Genomic DNA, 16,722 nt, shown 5'->3' with positions numbered 1-16,722 from the left:
TCCTGACGAGTATGTCCGTACTGATAAATGCTCATGAATGGAATTCCACTTTCTTCAGAGGTTTAAAATATGTAAACAGCAGGGTGGAGGGCGCCCGTGAGACGGTCCGTATGGCCGGTGAGCTGCAGGACAGCGCGGGCAGCTCCCGCTCCCGGCCCCAGCAGGTGAAGGATGCTCAGGGCGGGTGGGAAGCTGCCGAAGGGGCACGGGGGGATTTGCTGAGGGGCTTCGGCTCGGATCCGCGCTGAGGTTGTTCTCCTGTGCAACTAGTTTCAGTTGATCAGGCTTTTTTTGTTATTTTGCTGTTCGGGCTTTTCTTCATCTCCTGGCTCAAGGTATTGTTGAAGCTTCTGAGACTGGCAGCTCTTCGGAGCAAAAATCATCTCTTTTCTGCTTGTGGTGCTGAGCACAAGTGCCTGGGGCACGGTGATGGCGCAGATCGTCATAACCCCATGGCACACTCGGACCCTCAGCCCCGGCTCCCTGAAACCCCTGGAAGTGCTGCTTTGGCCTCGAGGCAGAGCCAGCGAGGGTGTCCGGAAGGGTCCTGCTCCCATGGGATTGCGTGGGGCAGGGGGGCTGCCTGCCCCGCAGTGCCCACAGCACCGGGCAGTGTGCCGTGCCTGGCAGCCAGCAGCCTCCCGGCACAGCCAGCCCTCCTGCTAATGGTACCTAATAACCTACATAAAGGTACTCAATGTACCTTAAGGGGCAGCGAGGACGAGGAGCAAGGGCTAGAAACCGCCCAGCAAGGGTTAAGTGCTGCAAAGAAGCAGAGGCTGTTAATCAGGGCAGACTCTAATTTGGTTTTACACTCTGTGCCGGGTAGACAGGGAGGGCATGAGGACGCCTTTCAGGCATCGGCGATAGGGCTGGCCACGAAGAGTGACAGCTTTTGGTACGGCACCGGGGAGGGCTGCGGGTTGGTGGCTCCTGAGCTGCCTCCAGAGACGTGTTGGCAGCGCAGGAGCCCGGCTTTGCTTGGGTTTTTCTCCTGGGGACCTTTTGAATGGGGTTTTCAGTATCCAGAGGAGTTAACGATGAGCTGGATGGCAGCTCCAAGGGAAGCCCGTCTCACCAGATGCGATATATCTGGAAGAAAACCCTATCTTACTCTCAGGCCCCCTCTTCCCCTGATTTTAGGCAGGCTGCGAACACACAGAGCCATGTAAGGCCAGCGCTCGTAGGCGTGGAGTAACGCTGGAAAACGGCAGAGGAGCAAGCACAGGGGGTTCTGCTTTTGTTGTTGTTGTTCATCGCCCCACTGAAATTAAACCCCTGCCAGAGGACTCAGCCTTTCTCATGGACTTCTGGGCAGCCCAGCTTGGGCAGGGCGATAGCATCACATCAGTACTTCTGGCAGGCTTCAGCTAGGACAGATCAATTGGAAATTATTTTCTTTTTCACAGAATATATAAAGATATTGCTGTGGAAAAAAAAAAAGGCAAGTAATAAATGAAGATTAGAAGTGGAGATTGTGACAAATAACAGTAGAGATTTAATTTATTCCCCCGCCCAGCACAGTATTGCTGAGCTGTACCTACCTCGTTCCTTGGCTGCTGATGGAGCATTTAATTGCCATAATGGACTTTATCTGCTTTTAAAGTGTGGGGTTATTTTGGTTCCTGAAATGTAACCTACTGAGGTTTAAAGCTACAGGGTATTATAGATGGTCTGTCACCTGTGATGACATTTTAAGTGATGTTCCTGATTTTCTTGCTTTACTGGCTTTACTCTTTAATGCTGATGAGTTTGTTATTTCTCTCTGGATTTATTATTTGCATACTTGGTTTTATTTGATTATCTCTGAAAGACTTAATTTTTCCCCCAGTCTTGGGGTTTCCCTCTCATTTTTCTATTAACTCCATTTTAGCATGTTTCTGCCTTTGCTCGTCAAGCACGCTCAGGCACTTTAATTAGGTTAATGTCCTAGTAATCTCATGAAACCCTACATTTTACTTCGAATTTTTTTTATTTGTTTGCTTTATGACTTGTGGCAAGCAGTTCCCTTGCCGCGTGCTGGTACGAGGTTTATGTGCCGCCTCGGCGGCAGCCTCCCCACAGCCCTGGATTGCCTGCAGCCAAAGGGATGGGGCCGCGGCAGCTCCCAGGCGAAGTCCTGGCTGGTGGGAAGAGACGCGGCCTCGCTGGCTGCACCCCGCTTGTCCTCACTTAGAGCAGTGCCGTAGTATCTCTGGAGCAAAAGAGCAGTTTCACATCCTTATTCTCTGCCACAAATTTCTTTTTTATATATATATAAAAGATTTCTTATATATATATATATGGTTTCTTGTATGTGTATATATATGGTTTCTTATAGATATATGATTTCTTTTATATATAGATAAGAAATATGTAAGAATTTCATATGCATACATGTCTCCCGTTACTAAACTAGGTTTTTTCTCAGTCCATTTAAAACTTGAAAAAAACCCTTTTGTCCAGCCCTAAATTTGAAGTCAATTTTTTTTTGGAGCATCACTAAGTCTTCTGCTGAAAGAATACCCATGAAAAGGTTATTTTCTTTTTTTTTTTTAACCGTCCGTTTTAGGAAATGTCTTACAGCTGATCTGAGAAATAGTGGTGCCCAAAGAAATTGTAAAGCCCAATGTGAAGTTTTACATTGTCTGCTTTGTTCCTGCGAAAAAAAAAAGGAGCGGAGCTGTGTGCCGCTGGGGATGGGATGTGTTTCGCAGGGATGAATAGATCCCAGTGTGCAATTTAAATAGTTGGGTAAGAACCGACCAGTGGAGTTCTTGGTTGAAAAGAAGATTTACATCTCTTGTGTTAGATCTTTTTGTTGTTGCATTACTGGTTTATATGAGTCAAATGCAGTGGATTTTAGTAAAAAGTTTAACTAGAATCAGATCCTGAAATCATCTTCCAGTCTTGGGTGGGGAGCTGGCCTGGAGAAGGGCGAGCGAAGATGTCACGGCTTGCCAAAGACCTTTTGCGTCCATGGGTGACGCGAGGCTGCGCAGCGGCGTGGGGAGGCGCAGGGGACGCTCCGCTCGCGCAGCAGTGGGTGTCCCGGGATCACTCACCCGGGGTCCGCCCCGGCCCGGCCATTCAGAAATAAATGCTCCTAAGCCGGTGTGGAGGTGGACTTCTCCTCCACACCAAAGCTGCATCGCAAGGCCAGGAATCACTACCACGAATTTCAGCTGACATTAGATGAAAAAAGACCGGGGGAAAAAAAAAAAATTAAAAAATAATTCCAGCTTTGGCCCTCTCGTAAGGAACAATTTGTCTGAGCTCATGTTGAATCTTTTCCCAGGATTTTCCAGCCTTTCTTTTTTTTCCCCATTGTGCGGATTGCCAGGACAAACGTGTGGGTTTGGGAGGCTCCTCCTCCGGCAGCCCGGCGGGGAGCAGCCCGGCCGGCTTCAGGGCTGGGGCCGGTTGGGAAGAGCCCGTTCCCCGTCGGTGGGGTGCTGCTGCACAGCCCTGCCCCGGGACGCTCTGCGGGGCCGCCCGGCTTTGGGCAAAGCACGGTGAAGAGCTGCCTGGAGATGACTGGAACGAAATAGGATGAGGTTTAGGTAATTTTAGAGGCAGCTTTTTAGCTGCTGTAGAGGTCGTCCGAATATAGTGTTTTATTTGGTTGAACTCGAGGATCTTGAGGGTATTTTCCAACCTAAATGATTCTGTGATTTTTAATTGCTTGCTTTGGGGCGGTGCATCTCTGCAAGCTCCCGAGGTGGGTGCAGCGAGGACAGCTGTCGCGGGGCGGTGGCACTGCGCTCCCGTCACCGGTCCCTGGGGACGTCTCGTTCACCCTGGGCAGCCCAGCTGGGGCGGCTCCTCTGCTGATGCCGTGCGGCATCTCTGGACCACGTACTCACACAGGGAAGTTAGGTTTGGGATGGCTTGTACCATCAAATGCTCTAAAGATTAATTGAGGTAAACTGCAGCAGTGGTTGTGATTCTGGAAGAGCCTCATTGATTAACGCGCTCTTTTTTCCGCGCGGGAGACTGAATCGTCAGGTTTTTGTTCCGGTCCCTCGCGTCCCAGCTCAACGTCCCGGTGCGGGACAGGGGCCAGCCTCAGCTCAAAGGCTTTTTCACTTTAAAAAGAATAGAAGGAAGGAAGAAAGAAGCAGAAAATATATTAAAATGGGAGATTTTATATTAGTTATGCGATCCCCTGGGAGCAACCATAAAATTATGTGGCTTTTTCGTAGCCATTTACTATTCAATATAAAAAGGGTAGTTGCCATAACAACCACTGCATCATATGACATCTGATACCTTGGCGAAACAGGGAGCGCTCTTAAATCAACTCCCCAAATTTCATATGAAAGTAAATACATTTTACTGGTGATTTCGAGGCAGGTTTGCACTGCGGCAAGCAATGCGGTACCATTACCCCGCTAAGCTTCTGGCCTCTGGGCCTGATCCTGCAAACTGGCAAATGTCTTCACGCCCTGAAGCCGACGTTACTCAGCAGTGTGCGAGATTAGATGCTAAAGGAGAGTGTTTTCCTAAGTAAAATTAAATGGAAGGAGCAAATGACACCATTTTTTGTGACATTTGTTGCTGACTGGGGAACGCCAAAAAAATAAAGGAGTTGAGCTGTGTTACGGTTTCAGTTCCAGCTGCCAATTCTGTGATCAGCACAAAGGAGGGAGATGGGGCGGGGGGGGGGAAGATGTTTGCATAAGCTCACATTTGACTTTGGAGTTCATCTCTCTCGCAATCTGGTCCGCACGTGCGACGTTGAGGGGGTAGGAGTGACATCACCCTCGAGATCCGCTTTGGCTCATCTCCGGCCAGCAATAACGGAGTTACGCGGTGGCGCAGGGGGGTGTGCGGGCAGGGGGAGGCGTCCCGGCGAGCTTCAGGCTCTGCATCATGGTGACCACCTTGGGAGGCGAGAGATGTAAAGTGTTTCTCAAATACTAGAGGAGCTGTTCGGGTCTCGCCCGGCGCAGCCCGAGGAGGGTCCCCGCCGTAGTGTCCCCGCGGCAGCGCAGGTTCATCACAGCCTTTTGGTGCCATCCACACCGATGCTCTTAAAGAAGGTTGCCATTGACCCACATGGGTATTTTTTAGCAGCCATTTTATTTCTTGAAAATGTGTATTTTCCAGGCAGAGAGAGCGCTTGGGTGGCGGTGGTGGGAGATGGCATCCCCACGGGGGCCGTGTCGGGTCGTTGAGCCAATATCCACTTCCTAAATTTGGGGTTGTCCATCTAATTTGAGGATTCTGGTTGGGATATCTGTTTGATTTACCTTTTTTTTCTTTTTTAAATACAGTAAAAAAATTGTATTTATTAGACTCCTAAATATGCGGCCATTTCATGTAAGCTGAGCTGTTTCTTTCGTAGGCAAATAGACAAGATCACCAAGTTGCAGAGCGAGGCTTTCATTTACTAAGCCAGTGTGCCTCAGTGCTGCTCAAGAAACGCTGTTCTCCAGCCTCCCTTACTGATTTTGTATCCTTGTCCTTTATCACGCTAAAATTCCCTTCTAACCAATACACCAGTAACTATTTTCAGTGGCAAGACAAGGCAAACCCTGTTTCTTTTTTGGTAGCTAACCTGCTTCAAACTACTTCTTACATTTGGTACCAAAAAAAAATTAAAAATGTGTGTGACAGTGTCTGACATGGACTTAATCTCCCCATGCCCTCACAATGAAAAAAGATAAGTGCAGGAAAATACAAAGTTATTGTTTTAGCATCCTCTTGGCAGCTGCGAGCTCCTACATCACCTTCTGTCCTGCTCGGTGCTGCTGCTGAAGCCCTGCCCGCCCAGCACCGCCCGGCAGCCGCCGCACTCTGTCCCCTCAATTCAAATACTTCTCATTTTTGACACAATTCTTTAAGTTAATCTTTCCACTGATGTTCGTCATCGGAGTGGAATTTACATTTTGTTTTGTGTATTTTTAGCCAGTGACCAGTTTTCCACAGCAGCCTTGAAAACTATTTAGCCTGAATTGTTGACATTTCACTTTGCGCAGGCGCAGCGTTTTGCAGCTAAGGGTTGGGAGGCTTTTTCTGAATCATTTGTAGGGGTTTGGAATGCACAAGGCTTACACCAAGCACAAGTAGGGAGGATGCGTGTGCAGACACCGCCTCCGTACACGAGTTCTCGTTTTCAAGCCTGTGAAACATTGGTCGGGAGCGCGGGGAGCGGTCGCTGCCCCCCGAAAGAGATGTGAGAACCCACCCGTGCAGCAGGCACAGGGGGGCCGTCCAAAACAGCACCACAACTTCCCATTTTCATCCCCAATCTGACGTGCTGACCGCTCTGCCAAATAACTGAAGGGCTTTTTCTTCGTCGTATGAGAATGGCGTATTTTTATTGGGGCTTTGCTTTGCTGGAAGCTGCTCCCCGTCCCCGGTCGTGGACAGTGACTCGATGAAGTTAACCTCGGGGCTCTGTGGTTCTCACATCTATTAATCACGTTTCGTGCTCAGCGGTGGCTGTTTGGCTTTGATCTGGCACATCTCGGGGGGGTTCTCCTTTCACGGTCCCCGCACTCAAAAGAAATTCAGCACTTTCCAATGGGTTCTTACACTGAGACACGTGGGCAAACATTCATTTCGGTGCAAGGGACAGAAATGCTCAACCTTGCAAATGCAGAGGGCTAAATTAAGCCATTTAGGGGATTTTGCCCACCCCAAACATCCCACAGATATCAAGCAGTTCACAATGAACCTCAGGCAGGTTTGCAGCCACAGCTGTAACCTTGAGCATCTGTCAAAAATCCGTTCCTGAATGTGTCTATCAGACTCCAAAAAAGTAATGTCTTCTTAATTTCGGAAATTCTTTGGACGCCTTGGGTTTAAAGAGGTTATTAAAAAAAAAAGGAAAAGATTTTTAAGGGGGTCATTATAGCCCAGGGGATACTACTTTGGAAGGGAAATACAGACTATTCATCCAGAGCGTATCGAAACTTGGGCTCCTAATTTTCCCTTTGGAAATCTCAGTTTAAGACTGTTTTCTTCGTCCTGCTGTTGACTTGCTCTGACTCTGGGGATAAGTCACTCGTCCTTGCTGGACCTGGGCAGGCAGGGACAGGCAGTGAGGAGAGCTTAGCATGCCCCAGCTTCTGCTCCAGACAACCATTATTTATCAGCGTGGCTCAACTCTTAATTAGCGAAAATTAAAATGCCCCTTCTCACGAAAGTCTCCTCTGGCATTATTCATCTTGGCTTTGTTTTACGAGTGGCTGATACATGAAAGCGGAGGAAAGGCTCCAAACCCAAACCTGAGCCGACCCTCTCAGATCTACACCCTGCACATCAACAGCCGCAAAGTGGTTAAGAGACTTGATGCAAAGCTGATAAAATGCCAAAAATTCCTCATTCTCTCTCTTGGGGAGCAGGGAGGGTTGTCTGGAAAATGTCAACAATAAAAATTGCATTTAAGTGGTATATAATGCAGCCAGCTACTGTGGGCAGAGTTACATGCAGCCAGACGAAGGGGTTTAAAGAGCACGAGCTCCCTACGCTACCTCCCGTCCCAGCCGGAGCACACAGAGCAGCGCTGCCGCTGCGAGCTCTCCTCAGCATGGATGGGCACGAAATAGAAAGGGTTCCTGAGCACAAACACTGATCACAGAGCAAATGTCTTCTGTTTCTTGATAATTCTCATTTAAAATCGGCTAAATCCACAATTAGTGTAAACTGATGCTGCTCTGCTGCGTTGTGTACATCCATCTGTCCATCCATCCATCACATCCATCCATCCACCCATCCATCTGTCTACCCGCTCATCTACCACCAGTTGAAGACACCACCCATTGCGGTCTTCCCTACTCGGCCCTTTGCCTGTGTCTCCGTCGGGGATGGACGTGTCCTTGCGAGCTGCTTTGGGGACCCCAGGAAGGGGAGGGCTGTCAGCCGGGCTGGAGACCCCTCGCCTCTCGGACCAGCCGGCTGCCGGGAAGACAGACTCAATTAGCCAATGTGGGAGAGGGACGAAGAGGTTGAAAAGGGCTATGCCAAGAAAACAAGAAGAAAGCAGTATTTCTTCTTTGTCCAGTAAAAGGAATAAAGGCTTTTCCTAAAACCATTCCGTTTCTTAAAAGAAATTCCGTTTCTTAAAACCATTTTCTTCTGTAGCATTTGGGCACATCCCTTCTTTGTGGAAGAACAATGCTGCGGGGCCAGGCTGGGACGGGCGGCACGGCTGGGACGGGCGGCACGGCCGGTGGTCAGGCCGGCCGCTCCCCGCTTGGGCAGCCCCCTGGGCCCCTAACGCTCCATCACCGCAGCCCTGAGCCCGGGCTCTGCTCTCCCCGCCCGACCTCAGCGCTTACTTGCCTCCCTGAGCCCCCGCCGTAGAAAAGCGCTTGGCTGGCTCCTGCCTTGCACTCGCAGAGGCTGGAGAAGAGGGCAGAAGCCGCGGGGTGGCTGTGAGAGGTGCCCGGAGCCAGGCACCCACGTGGAGCGGCTCCACAAACAGGAGGGGGAAAAAAAAAAATCTCCTCTTTTGTAGTTTTCTTTTACCAGCAGATAAAAGAAAAATAGCTTGCTGCTTTTTTTTTCCCCTGTGGTTTCTGTGATTTTTTTTTTTTTTTTTTGCCTCTGCTAAACTGTGTATTTTTCAGCTCAGTAAAGTATTTATTAGGAATCTTTATGGACCAGTCTGCTGGTGAATTATATATATTGTACAGCTTCAGCATAAGCTGGGAAAAAAAATTTATGACTTTTTTTCCACCCAGACTGACTCTATCCAATAGCAATAAGAAAATGAGAGTTTACCAGGAAAGCTTTAAGTTCAGTTCTGCTTGCCAGAGCAGCAGATACCTTTTCTGTCGTGGTTCATGTGCATTTATGTAATGTAATTTTCCCCTCTAATTCGAAAGCGATGCTAAAGCTGAGCACTGGTGAGCTTTTGTGTCCTGCTAGTAAAGGCTGTCACGTAGCTATGGCTTGTCTTTTTTTTTTTATTTTTTATATTGGATTTCTCACTTTTGCATCAATTCTTTTTCAGATCATTCTTAATTCAATGCACAAATACCAACCACGACTGCATATTGTGAAGGCAGATGAGAACAATGCTTTCGGGTCGAAGAACACAGCCTTCTGCACCCACGTTTTTCCGGAGACGTCCTTTATATCGGTGACCTCCTACCAGAATCACAAGGTAGGCTGCTTTTCTGGCTAAAGGTGCTTCTTTTCTGTTTGCGGGCTTTTGCAACTCACAGCCCTCTGCTGCCGCCGGCTGCGGAATGAGCTTCCGAATCGCAGCGGCAGAGCGATGTGGCCGCGGTGCTGTGCTGCGCAGAGCAGGATCTGTTTGCTGGGAGGGAGGGGGAGAGCTTATTATGCTGCTCTTGTGCAGCAGCAAATGCCTGCTTTAAAAGACGAGTTTCCATCCCAGCCCTGCAAGCATTAAGCAAGAGCGACAAGCCAGAGGATGCAGCTAAGGAGCAGCGAGAACATCGTTGGGTAACAGTATCTTGGCAAACCCTGCGCGTCCAGACACTAATGAATCGGCGTGCTCATAAACGCTAAGATGTCACTCAAAACAGCAAGCAAATCTGATAATGACCAGTAAAGCTTGCTCGTAAATCTACAGTGAAAAGTAATTATAGTATGTGTATTTAGTTGAGACATATGAGGAATGTAACGATACAGACCCAGCTAAGAGCCTGCTCTGTGGTTAGCACATGAAGGCAGGAGGGGGTTTGGGGGTTTGGGCTTGTTTCGGGGGGAATATAAAGACCAAAGGGCTTGGTTCTGCGCTTTGGGGGTGTGTCACAGACACCCATGTATTGCAGGGTTCCGCTTCTCCGGCGCTTTTTCGAGCGGGTTGGTAGTGGTGGCAGTGCGTAGCGTTCCGTCTGAGGAATTTACCAACCCAGGTTACTAGCAGGACGGGCAGCAATGTGACAGTTAATTGTCACCTCCCCGTGACAGCGGGTGCACTGTCACCGGGGCAGGGAGAGGAGAGGACACCAGGCAGGGGATGGCAAGGCTGTGTTTTCAAGCCTACTGATTCGCCTTTGTGCAAGCTCCTGCTCCCCGCAGATTTCCTAAGGACGAAGTCCGACTGCAGGGTTGAGTGAGGATCAGTTGGAGTTTTTGAAGCACGTCGGGATTCATACGTAAAGGTACAGAGTGAGGGAGCGCCGCCGGAGCCCTCCTGTCACCTCAAATGTGACATCTGCCATGTCTTACTGTACTAGCTCTTTTTCTACACATTCGTAAGAAACTACTGCAGGAACAGGAACATATGTGAAATTCTTCCTCCCCAATAATCTGACCAGACCTTTTCCTCCCAAGCAGGATGCCTGTATGCCCTTTGATGCTTGAAGCATAGAGTCCTTGCAAGACTTTGCAATTAGTGAGCCAGTTAAAAGGCTCAGAGCAGAAACATGGATGTGTGTGTTATGGTAAGACAGGGGGAAAAAAAAAATAAAGAAGTCCCTATTTGGACACTGCAGTGAATCCTGTTTGAAAAGTTGTAGCTGTTGGTGTAAAATGACCAGTTGCCCAAACATGGTTAACCAAAAAGGCTCGAAAGAGCTTATTTAATACCTACTTAAAATGTCTCGCATGTCAATAGTGCCTTTCATCCCTAAGGTTCCCAAAGTGCTTCATAAACTTAATACTTCCACTGTCATTGCCGTACAACCGCTGCTGGGGGTCGGCCGGCGGCCGGCTGGAGTGGACCTGACAGGTTTAGGGAAAATGCCCCAGCCGAGCCCCAGTTCTTTTGGGACGATCCGGCCGCCCCGGAGCTGCCCAGCTCTTGCTCTGTGCTCTGCAGGCCGGGGGGGCTGGATGCCGCCCGGCGGGGGGGAGCACGGCTGTCTGCAGCGGAGGAGCGGGAGGGAGAAGGTCTCGCCACAACCTCACTGTGAAAATCACAGCCTCAGAGAAATATCCGAGTGGTTCTACTTACTCTCTTAGGCATCAACAACTAAAAACCCGGTCTGGGCATTTTTTAGAAAAAACAAACCAGCGAATTAATTTTAGCTCAGAAAAACCCTGCTAGCAAGAAGTGTCCTGGTGAATAATCGTCTTTCTAACAAAAAAAAAAAGAGAGTCGTGGTTACAGAGCTGACTGGGGCGAGGGAAGGCTGATGATAGAGGCCACCCCTAAGTCCAGCTCGGTGAGGAAGGTGTAGGTGTTCACCCAAAGCTCCCTCCTGGGTTGGATGAAGCCAGGGGAAGGTGACAAGGGGGGACTGAGGCCCTAAGTTTGCTTATGTCAGAGGAAAACCACAGTCACTAAAGAAGAAAATTCAATTAAGATGTACAAACCTGATGCCGGGCTGCGGCTTAGGAAGGACCGGACGCTTCTTGCGGTTCATCAGCTGATTGGGAGCTGCCCTGGAGCCATTGTGGGCTGCGGGAGCAGAGAGGAAAAGCTCGAGCCCTCGAGGCTGGTTAAAGTCCATGTCAGCACCTTCCTTCTCCATCATCACAGCTACTGGCCAGCTGTTCTCTCAGGAGTTTTTTGGTAAGGGATGTTTTTCAACATTGCTAAAAGTGTAGTTGTTAGTTATAGCAACACTCTCGCAAAATCATCCAAGTGCAGAACTTGCTTGTTATCCTCGCCGCTCAAATCGGGTGCAGGCTGGTGTGAGCCCGTGGCTGGCTAGCAGAGGGGAGCAGGGCTGCGCTGCCTCGGACAGAGAGGGGACCCGAGGGCAGCGGGTCAGCAGGGAGATACGTGGCCTCCCCCCCCACCCGTGTCCTGCCACGCTGTCACCTCGCCTCCTCCTGGGAAAGGGCTTTTCAGCGACAAGCGGGTGCCCAGGGAGATGATCCTACCCACTGGTGCCCCTTAGTAGGGAAGGACATTAATAAGACCTGGTTCTGACCCGTTCTGTCTGTGGTATCGGTTAGACCTGTCTATAACCTTACGGTCAAAGAGCTTTGGGCATATGTTCGTGCACAGACGCACGTACATCTCTTTGGGAGGTGGACAGGGGATGTTTTTAGGGGCTCCTGTGTCCCTACAAATGTTCAGGTGCTGTTCTGGCATTTTCCAGCTCCTGAAACCTCAGATGATCTTCTTCGCTACCTGTTTGTCTTTACAAAATCCTTTGTTAAAGAGGTGGTTTAATTTTCATTTTTCACTGGACAACCGGGTACCTCTTCCCGGCATTCCTGACCGTTGTGTGGCTTTGGTTTGTACCTGCCTTACAAAGGGAAGGGATGGGGTGGCAGGATTGGCAAGGGACAACTATATTTACTGGGGCTGTGAGACAGACGAACTATTTTTAAAGGAAATTTCACACACAATTATTTTTAACAGAGTTTTCATGAAAGGGCAGAGCTTTCACAGTTCCCTTACAAAAGCTGAGCTCCTTCAAAATTAAGTCTAGTCTAAAAGTCAATCCTAAGGGATTTTGACCTTTTTAATACACTGTAGCTCTTGGGGGAAAAGGCAGTTCTTGCAAAAACGCAGCAGTTTTCTCTTGCTCGAAGATAAAGCATTATTTGAGTTATGATTCTTTTCACAGAGGAAAAATGACTGAATGATGGACGTAAAGATATATAAAATTGTTATGGAAATGAGGGAGAGCCCCACCTTAAGGAACAGAGCTCTCCAACATGGAAACATAGGAAACCTTCTTTTAAATCAGACAAATGTCTTCTCTCTAACAAGAGGCCAGAGTCAGAACACAGGACCCAGAATAAGACCCAGACTCAAGGAAATTCGCGTCCCTGTCCTCATTCATAACTGGCAATTTTGTCAGCTTTAAAAGCTGCTTCCGCAAGGTCTAGCACTGAACTTACTTCACAGCTCAGTTTCTCTCTCAGCGCAATGCAGAGACGCCGTCTCTGCCACCACGTCTTTAAATGGCTGAAACTCTCGTTGACTCTTCCTTCCACGGGGTGTCACGTAGGACAGGACACCCTGAGACCTACAGCCTCAGACCTGCTGCTGCACCTTTTGGTCTGATCTCTTTTCAAACGCTTTATGCTTGGTTTCGTTCTTTTAAAGATAACCCAGCTGAAGATTGAAAACAACCCCTTTGCCAAGGGATTCAGGGGGAGCGACGACAGCGACCTGCGCGTGGCACGACTGCAAAGGTACGGCCGAGCGGCACAAGGAGGGACGGCGGCGAGGAGGTGTTCGGCGGGGCGGCCTCCTGCCCGGCTCGTCGGGGTCGGGGAGCTGCTGCAGTGGGCACGCGTGTGCACGTGCGGGTGGATGGGGGCACTGAGCCCAGGCAGCGCCCGCGGGCAGGCGGTGTCCGGCACGCAGCCAGCCCGCCCACCCTTCAGACCCGTGCCCTGTGCAGAGATAAGCCTTACAGCTGGGCTTTAATCCTCATTCTGCTGCTGCTGTGCTGCACCTCTTTGGAGAAGAAGTTAAAAGGTGCCTACGTGGTGGGGGGGCATCACATTTTTCTTGTGCTTGAGGGCATTAGGGCTTTTAATGCCGTTTATACCCCTGAAAAGCTCTTCCTGTAATTCAGACACACTCTGTGTGTCGTCGTAACAGTTGCCCACGCCCGGCAGAGTGTGATGCGTGTGAGTTCATTTTATCTGGCAAAGGCTGTTGAAGTCAGTGGATGGAGATGCTCTAGGGAAGCCAAACTAATAGTTCATCCTTCTGTTAATGCTGATTGCTGTCTAACTGGTAATAATTTTTCTCACCTCCTTTAGCAAAGAATATCCAGTAATTTCCAAAAGCATCATGAGGCAGAGGTTGGTGTCCAGTCATGGCCAGCTTTCAACAAAGCCAGATGTTAACCCACTTCATGGGAATCACCAGACCCTTCAACATTATCAGTATGAGAACGGTGCTCACATGCAATTTGCAGCTTCAGATACTCAAGATCTGCCACTCAACACCTTCACAGCACAGAGAGATTCGGGGCTCTTCTATCATTGCCTAAAAAGAAGAGGTAACTCGAGTTTCCAGCTAGAAAAACATTACAGCAAATGAACCTGAGAGCATGCGCACCGAAAGACTTATCACTAGTTCCAGTTCGGTTTGGATCGGTCCCTTAGGCCTTGATCTTCAAAGATAATGATGTGATCAAAGCGTTTTGGAGGGTCAGGGCCCAAGAGCTGGGTTTTGGGGCAGTCGTTAGTGGTTTTGTCCCGTAGAAGGCAAGTTCAGACAAGTCAGAGCTGAAAAAAATAATCAGAACGCATGATTCAAATGGCATGAAGGTACGCTGGAAAATTATCCATTGTTAGCATCAGCTGAATTAAGAATTGTTTGGAGGAGGCCTTATCTATCCTGAGGTGTTCTGACACTGCCATCAGCATTCATGAAATGACACACATTCAGCACTTTTCCAGGATGAAGCCATTAGCAATTCTCTCGATGTCTGCAGATTAGTGGGACGGGGTAGTTGTGTGTAAGAATCCCTTTCTTCCTATCCGCTCGTTCTCAAGTTTAAGTGAGCTGTAACTACATTCTCTTCCTTTCAGTCCAGCATCAGATGAGATCATGGCATGTTTTAAGTTAAATGGAAAAATTTTGCACAGAAAAAACCCCTTCGATTTGCATGTCTCATTGGCCACTAATTTATTTAAGCTGTGAGAATCCTCTGATCATGGGCAAATGAAGGATCTAACAGCACCAGTAATGAGGACTGCAAGGCAAATGTGTAATTTTAGCAGATGTTTAATCTGCAGATGAATTCACTAATTCATCCAGAGAATATTCCTAACAGCTAACAGAAAGCTGCTGGCAAACACAGCCACGGTCCCCGTAATCTGTAGGAGAGGGGCTACAGCTTCTCAGCGCGAAGCTGAGGGGAAGGACCGGAGACTGGGAAAGGGCTCCTTTATCTGGAAATATTTCTGCAGCTTTTGACATGAATATCTGGGCAATGTATAGTCATTTTTGTAATGACAGGAAGGCAGGCTGCGATAAGGCCCTTTAAAAGACTTCTTGAATTTGTCAGGAGTAACACTGCAAGAGTGTCAGGGACCTCTGTTATCTGGATGAACGTGAAGTAATCTCTGATGTGAGAATAGTAGCCCAAGTCACTCACTTAACCTGATAAATGTCACCAGAATGCTTTGAGGCTGAGGGGATTAGCCTGACATTTGCAACACAACGTCTTTTTGATGTTGTACATTGTCTTTCCAAACTAAAATGGTTTAACTGGATTAATCTGAAAAAGAGCACCAGTTGTTTAGCAAAATAATCACAGATTGCATGCTCAGCTTCCAAGGGGACTCCATAAACCCCCCCCGCCTCTTAGCAGATCGCGGTTAAATGCCATCGCTCTGGGAGCTGCTCCTGACCACGCGTTTTTTCTGTTTGCAGAAAGTGCTCGGCACCTGGACCTGCCCTGCAAACGCTCCTACCTGGAAGCCTCCTCTTCTGTAGGAGACGATCACTATTTCCGTTCCCCGCCTCCGTACGATCAGCAGATGCTAAGCCCTTCCTATTGCAGCGAGGTGACTCCGAGGGAAGCGTGCATGTACTCTAGTTCTGGGGCTGAAATTGCTGGTGTCTCAGCGGTTGACGACTTGCCGCCTCCGCCTCCCCCCTTGAGCTGCAATATGTGGACTTCTGTCGCACCTTACACCAGCTACAGTGTTCAGACAATGGAAACTGTCCCTTACCAGCCTTTCCCTGCTCATTTTACTGCCACCACCATGATGCCGCGGCTCCCCTCCATCACGGGTCAAGGCTCGCAGCCACCAGGTAACAGCCACTTCAGTGTCTACAACCAGCTGTCCCAGTCTCAGGTTCGGGAGCGCGTTCCTTCTTCATCTTTCCCGAGGGAAAGGGTGCACCCGTCTGTGTGCGAGAGAAAACCCCCCTCTCCGCACCTAAACGCGGCGAACGAATTCCTGTACTCACAAAGCTTTTCCTTGTCGAGGGAGTCGTCGCTGCAGTATCATTCAGGGATGGGGACTGTGGAGAACTGGACTGACGGATGACTCTGACGGCCAAGCGATGCCACAGCCAACGTTACTGCTCCAGGACAGTGTTCAATCAGTGTTGATACCTGTGGGTAACTTGCACTTCGGTGAGACAAATGTGCATTTCCAGAGGGATTTGTGTGGGTGAAGAGCTTGTATCTTCAGACACACAGAGAATTACATCTCCTGTCTCGGTGGGCTGGATTCATCAGTCTCTTACTGACTCCCGAATAAATTAATTCTCGCGTCTTCATTACTGATCCTGTAGGAACCATCTTCATGACTAACAAGTGAAGTAGCTAGTCATTTTCTTTTGCTTGTAATATTAAACACCCATGAGCAAATTTGCGCTATTCGGGAAAAATATGAGCTTCACTTTTATGGTACTTGGCTCGTGAAGCCACAGCATCCCAAAACTCAAAGGAAAAAGCGATCTGTTTGGTTGCGTAGTTCAAGGACTGCTGTAGCAGCACTTCTTTAGCTCTTTTTATCTGTAGAAATTCCTTCTTCCTCTGGAAGTGACGGAGCCGTAGGAGCACAGGGGCCGGCGGGGAGGTTCAGCAGTGGGGTCAGGGAGCTGCGGTGCCGCTCCGGTAGCTCCCCGGCACAGCGCAGGGTTCGTGCCACGGCGCGGAGAGGAGAAGGCACCGATGCACAAGTGTCTCTTCTTCCCCCCCCAACACCATCATTCGTGGCTGTGGGAAACTAAGCGGTGAAGCGTTATGCCCGAGGCCAAACAGCAAATTACTTGCAGCGTTAGGAACAGACCCAGTGTCTTCAGACTCCCATCCGTTGATTGAATCACACTTGCTTATTGCAATATATTTATGAAGTTTAAGCTTAAAGTCGCTAATACTTTCCAGAAACGGTTTCTGTATTTGCTGGTCCTTGATTTCTTTCGTATTC

At 49.0% G+C, this 16,722-nt stretch overlaps 1 protein-coding gene across 1 annotated transcript in view; it reads left to right on the top strand.

The window, feature by feature from the left end:
• The window catches only part of TBX4 (T-box transcription factor 4), a 35,612-nt gene extending 19,778 nt beyond the window's left edge, over nt 1–15,834 (top strand). Inside the window, exons 5-8 of the mRNA XM_059829403.1 lie at nt 8,948–9,100; nt 12,920–13,008; nt 13,588–13,829; nt 15,212–15,834. Coding sequence (XP_059685386.1) covers nt 8,948–9,100; nt 12,920–13,008; nt 13,588–13,829; nt 15,212–15,834 — 1,107 coding nt within the window. The remainder of the gene's footprint in view (nt 1–8,947; nt 9,101–12,919; nt 13,009–13,587; nt 13,830–15,211) is intronic.
• The last annotated feature ends 888 nt before the right edge of the window (nt 15,835–16,722 follow it).

The sequence above is a fragment of the Gavia stellata genome, chromosome 25 (assembly GCF_030936135.1).
Source record: "Gavia stellata isolate bGavSte3 chromosome 25, bGavSte3.hap2, whole genome shotgun sequence".
Taxonomy (NCBI): Eukaryota; Metazoa; Chordata; class Aves; order Gaviiformes; family Gaviidae; genus Gavia; species Gavia stellata.
This window is presented reverse-complemented; position numbering and strand designations above follow the sequence as displayed.